General features: G+C 38.6%; 1 protein-coding gene across 1 annotated transcript; it reads right to left on the bottom strand.

Annotated features, from left to right (window-relative positions):
- Positions 1–2538: 2538 nt before the first annotated feature.
- Positions 2539–5481, bottom strand: LOC105973278 (putative late blight resistance protein homolog R1A-10). The gene has a single exon (XM_012998300.2). It carries the CDS (start codon positions 5133–5135, stop codon positions 2748–2750), a length of 2388 nt encoding a protein of 795 aa, XP_012853754.2. The 5' UTR covers positions 5136–5481; the 3' UTR covers positions 2539–2747.
- Positions 5482–5708: the final 227 nt, after the last annotated feature.

Below are 5708 nucleotides of genomic sequence, written 5' to 3'. Positions count from 1 at the left end.
GAGTACTCACAAAGAAAAGAAACGAGATTGGGAGCCAAAAAGCTCATCTCATACCTCAAAGGAGATTGGGAGCCATTAAGCTCATCTCATAGCTCAAGGAATGAAATGAGATTGTGAACCAGAAGATTCATCTCATAGCTCAAATGAGATTGGGAACTAGAAGATTCATCTCATAGCTTAAACGAGATTGGGAGCCGGGAGACTCATCTCATAGCTCAATCAATGAAATGAGATTGGGAACCAGAAGATTCATCTCATAGCTCAAATGAGATTGGGAACCTGAAGATTCATCTCATAGCTTAAACGAGATTGGGAGCCAGAAGACTCATCTCATAGCTCGAACGAGATTTGGAGCCAGAAGACTCATCTCATAGCTCGAACGAGATTTAGAGCCAGAAGACTCATCTCACAGTACAATGATTTATGGGCAAATGAGATTGGGAGCTCGAAGACTCATCTCATAATTCAAAGATTCCTCAGAATACTGAGATTGATTTTAAAGAGGTATACTCTTTCATGGTGAATGTTATTAAATACGTGGTCACAAAGTATCTAATGAGAATCTAGATACAAGTATTTATATGAAAGTTCCATAAGGACTTCGATTTCCCGAAGCAATTAGTTCCAGATCACGGAACATAAACTCAGTTGGGCTGAGATGTTCACTTTAATTATGACTAGAAATATTCTAGAAGAATATAAGACAATTGCCTAAGTGAACAATTGCTCGGAAGAGAATATGTGAACAATAATTAATTTTGATTGTTCCTATTACTACAATTTATATAAAGGACATAAACTTGATTTAGACTAGAAGTCAAGTAAGAAAAACTCAATTGTTGAAAATTTGAGTTCAAGATCAAAGATCTAAAGAAGACTAATTTCTTGTCCCTACCGACTTCAAATTTATCATGTCAATTGAATTTTTGTCCATCAATCGAATTACATCCAGAAGATGTTATGGATAAAGATAAATTATCGAGTAACACCTATAGGAGTTGGAAAGTGGAATAGGTCCAATGATTCATTTCGTCCCATGGAGAAGGACGAGGAAGTGTTAGCACCAGAAGTGCCATATGTAAATGCAATATATGCATTATTATGCTTAACTCCATGTACTCGATATGATTAAGATTTTTCGGTAAATTTATATGATAGACTTATCTCACCTTACTCTATGCATCAATGAATGAGGCGAAACTTGTGGTTTATATTGGCATTGACTAGAAGTCATATCCACAAAAGGCTCGTTCCCAATCCATGGTTAAGTATTGGGAAAATAGCTATGTCTTGGGATTCTATGAAATGTACATCGGTTGTCACTAGATCAAATCATGCATGATGTTTGTTTCACAAGATAGTGAGTGAATGCACTTGGCCTGAAGCCATGATTATGCATGTTCGAGATTCCTGTGAATCGACTAACACAAAAGATCCTACGATATTGTATTTTACTGTAATACAGTATGCATTGAGCAAATGAAGACGGGCTTCATTAAAGTGATAACTCCATGTACATAGCTTTGAAGTTTTCTTCAATCAACAACAATAAGAGCTGAAATGATCCAGCATATCATGATTTAAGTTAACTACGCAAACTTATTTACTAAGTCTTCGCCTAAAGTCACTATGAAAATTCATGTTAAGGCTTTTGACTTGCGTAGATTATACAAGCTCGCTCCCTTGTAGACATCAGGGGGAGTTAACTTGAGGGGGAGTACCCTGTAGGTACTCAGTATCCAGAAGATACCCGAGTGCCCTGTTGTACTCTTTTTCCTTCGTGCGAGGTTTATTTTTCCCACAGGGTTTTAGTTACTCGACAAGGTTTTAATGAGGCAACATTTGTTGATTGAAAAGATTGTGCGTTGTACTCTTTTCCCTAACCGAGATTGTTTTTTTCCCAATGGGTTTTATGACTCGGAAGGTTTTAACGAGGCAACACAAAAAGCACAATAGTGGTTTGATAGGAACCCAAGGGGGAGTGTTGTAAATAGTATGGAATGTGTGGTTTCCTAACATAACCACTTGATGGTTTTCAACTTCCCACTAGTGTAAACTTCCCACACCTTAGTCCCATGATGTGTGCAGGAAATAACTTCCATGGAACTTCCATTTGTAACTCCTCCTTGTAACTTCCGGTGGCTTACACCTATATTAATGAGAAAAACTCCCTCCCCATGTATACCCACAATTTTCTCTCTACGGATTCTTGTTCTTTGCATTCTCTCATTCGCTCTCCATTATTGTTATTATGTTCTTATGTATTTCCACAAACACAAACCAAAGAGCTAGATAAATAGGCCATTTTACAACACATATCATATTTTCAAATTAAAATACAAAAAAACCCATGTTATTAGTCATGTGCTTCGCTCTTCCTAGGTAGTTAAGTGAGTCAAAATAACAGATTTGGGTGTGCTCATGCAATTTTTGTTAAGGTGACAACGTGCAAAAACACGCAAAGTACAACTGGCAAATGCTATTAACCCTAAGAAAATTAATAAGCCACGTGCACCTAGTCTAATACATTTTAAAATGTAACAAAAAAAAATCACATTTTTTTTTATCTCAACTCTTACAATTGCAGAAAAATATATAAAACATAAAAATATAGAAAAAGAAAAAAGAATAAAATAAAAACATAAAAATAAAACAAAACAAAAAACAGTAATATAAAAGGATTATACACACTCAAAAAAGAAAAAGCAAAAAAAACAACAGTGGGTTGGAGATGTTCTAAGATAGAATTAGAATGGAATGGTAGATTTAACGTCCTCATTATCCCATGAAGATTGAACATCAATAGCAAATGCAAAGCCGCAATAATAGTGGGCCCAGTTATTATCTCTTGCTTTCTTTGCACAAGCGACGGCGCGTGGGTTGCAGTCGACTAATTCAATCTTGTCAAGAGCAAAGCAAAAATGCACCGGGATCTTTTTTAACTTGTAGCAATGCTTTATGCTAAGGCAACTAAGATTTTCGAAGCCGGCGTAATCATTGTCTGTGAATGCCAAATGCACCAGATCAGCGTCTTCAATCAGAAGAAATCGAAGCGCTTGAAACTCATCGCGGCCAACTTTCCACTTCGGACCTCGAAAAGCATAGCATCGCAGTTTGAGGACTCTAAGATTCGGTAACGAAGAGATCTTGCGTATTTCTTTCCATGGGCATCCTAGGCCGCTCAATGTCAACTTTACAAGACTCTTCGGAAAGACTGAAAGACGAGCGTGTGGAGAGACAACCTCAGACGTGATTTCAGGATTCACAACGACACATTTAAGTGTTTTTAGTTCACGGAGATCGGAGATGTGATTGAGGCAGAGCAAATATTGTTGACCGGCGTTGCCGAGAGCCAATACAATTCGAATTCCTAACTTTTGTAGATTAGGGATTCTTTCGAAAACGTCTTTGGTACAACTTTGAGCACTAACATCTACGAGTGCCAAAAGGTTTGGTAAGAGAGATCCGTTACGAGGTTTGGGTAGGTTGCTTGCCATGATTTGAAGATGCTCCAACTCTTGCAAATTCCATATCTTTATAGGCATATACGAAGAATTCCCATCGGCTTTTATAATAGTTAGATTCTGAAGAATAATCAAACACCTAAGGTTCCAAAGTTTGGATATGGAAGCAGGGAGCTGCCTGTTGAATGTAAAGGCAAGGTACCTCAGATGAACTAGATTAAGTACTTTCTTTGGGAACTCGTAGAAACGAATTGTAAGAGCATCGAGTACCCTTAGCAACCTTAAATATTCCAAGCATATTGGTACAGGATATGGATGATGTGGACCAGGGCATAGGAGCGAACATACCGTTGAAGCGGACATGATTGAGTTGTACACATCTTTGATAGCGAATAAAACGTTATTGCGAATGCACAGTCGACGCTGGCCTTTCAAACCTTCTGCTAAACCATCAGCACAAACATTTAAATTGTAGAAAAACTTGTTCTTCCCAGCTTCTTTGTTAGACAGGTACCGAAACGAAGAATGGAGGCCGTAACTTTTTATTCCTTTGTCGTCAGTGCTCCTCTTGTGGACCTTGACGACATTCCTTGATGCAAGTTCATTCAAGAATTCTAGAGCACTACTTTCTGAAGTTTTGTTCTGAAATGGCTCGGGAAATCCTTCACCGCTCCACCATTTGATGATCTTAGAAAGTCGGATCTCGTAATTTTGAGGGAATACTCCCATATAGAGAAACAATGATTTCAAATGTTGAGGTAAGTATTCATAGCTTGGAAATAGTACCTTTGACACAGTTTGATCATTTGCATCCATAAACATCGACTCCTTTTCCTCTGCTACCTTGTTCCAGCACTCCGATGTCTTGTCGATTCCCGATAGTAATTGAGCAACCGCGACTATCAGAAGAGGAAGACCTTCACAATTCTCGGCAATCTTTCTTCCAGCATCCTTAATCTGGGGCGGGCAAAACTCGTTTTGAGAAAAAGCCTTGTCCTCGAGAAGAGACCAACTTTCTCCTTTGTCCAGAAAAGGCATTTCAATAGCATAACCACGAAAACACGACTCGGCTACTCCTCGTAGCCTAGTTGTCAGCAAGAATAGACTTTCGGAATCTACGTCACGCGGAAAAGAGCCTTCCAAATCATGCCAGACTTGTATGTCCCACACATCATCCAACACGATGAAGTATGACGTATCCCTCAAACTTTCATAAACATACTCAGATAGTACTTCATCATCTCCTTCCATAAGCATCTGCTTAGTATAATAATCGTGATCCGGATCAACTTGAGCTAGAATACATTTCAAGATTTCTTTCAACTGATATCTCGGGCCTACCGTGACAAACACACAAAATTCGAAATAATAATCAGTATTTAATGGATCTTCGTAAACTTTCTTGGCAAGAGTAGTCTTCCCGATGCCCGCCATCCCATACAGCGCGACGGTCCGAATCCCCTTGTCAGAATAGAGATAATGTTTGACTTTCTCTAACAGATCGAAAAACGCTTCCTTGTTTACACCAAGATCAATTGTTGACTTAACAGCATCGATACCGTCTTCTTCGGGAGGCTCCAATAACCGGTTGTGTAATTCGTCAACGTACGCCTTCTTCAGCTTCTTCACTGTTGTTGTAAATGACTCGATATCTCGTCGTACGTCTCGCATGGAGAATGTCAATGGCTGTCGTCTCTCGGATGGTGATTGAGAGAGAAACTGATTCGAGATATGGGATTCGAGAAAATCTTCGAATTCCCATAATGCATCCCTGATTTGTCCATCCAAAGCGTTCACTCTCTCTCTGTCGATGTTGATGCTGCTATCCAATTCTTCGAGAACTTCTTGCAAGGAACGAATCTCCTCGTACAGATGTTTTATGATTCTTGGAGAGGGTTTTATGACAATTGGAATACGAGAAGATTTTAAAAGGCGCTCGATTGTCTGCGTACCATCTAATTACACCTCACATAGATTACAATGAAATTGAACAACGACACTTTAGCATAAGTATTTGTTGATTAAATGATTATAAGAAAGCCTGGCTTAATTTGCAGAGATGTGATCAAAAGTCAACCAGACGAAGTGATAATCAAGGTACAACATGCAGTACAACTAATGGGCATTGTAGTCAATTCCAAAACATTTTGACGAGGTAAGACACTAAGACTTATCTTACATAAATTATGACCAGATGATTATCATTAAAATTCATTAATTTCGATTGAGGTAGTTGAAGTTAAT

Source organism: Erythranthe guttata, chromosome 4 (genome assembly GCF_056151865.1).
Source record: "Erythranthe guttata isolate IM_541 chromosome 4, IM_541, whole genome shotgun sequence".
Taxonomy (NCBI): Eukaryota; Viridiplantae; Streptophyta; class Magnoliopsida; order Lamiales; family Phrymaceae; genus Erythranthe; species Erythranthe guttata.
This window is presented reverse-complemented; position numbering and strand designations above follow the sequence as displayed.

Coding starts and splice junctions, on each gene's coding strand:
- LOC105973278 (XM_012998300.2), bottom strand. CDS start 5,135: ATGCGAGACGTACGACGAGATATCGAGTCATTTACAACAACAGTGAAG.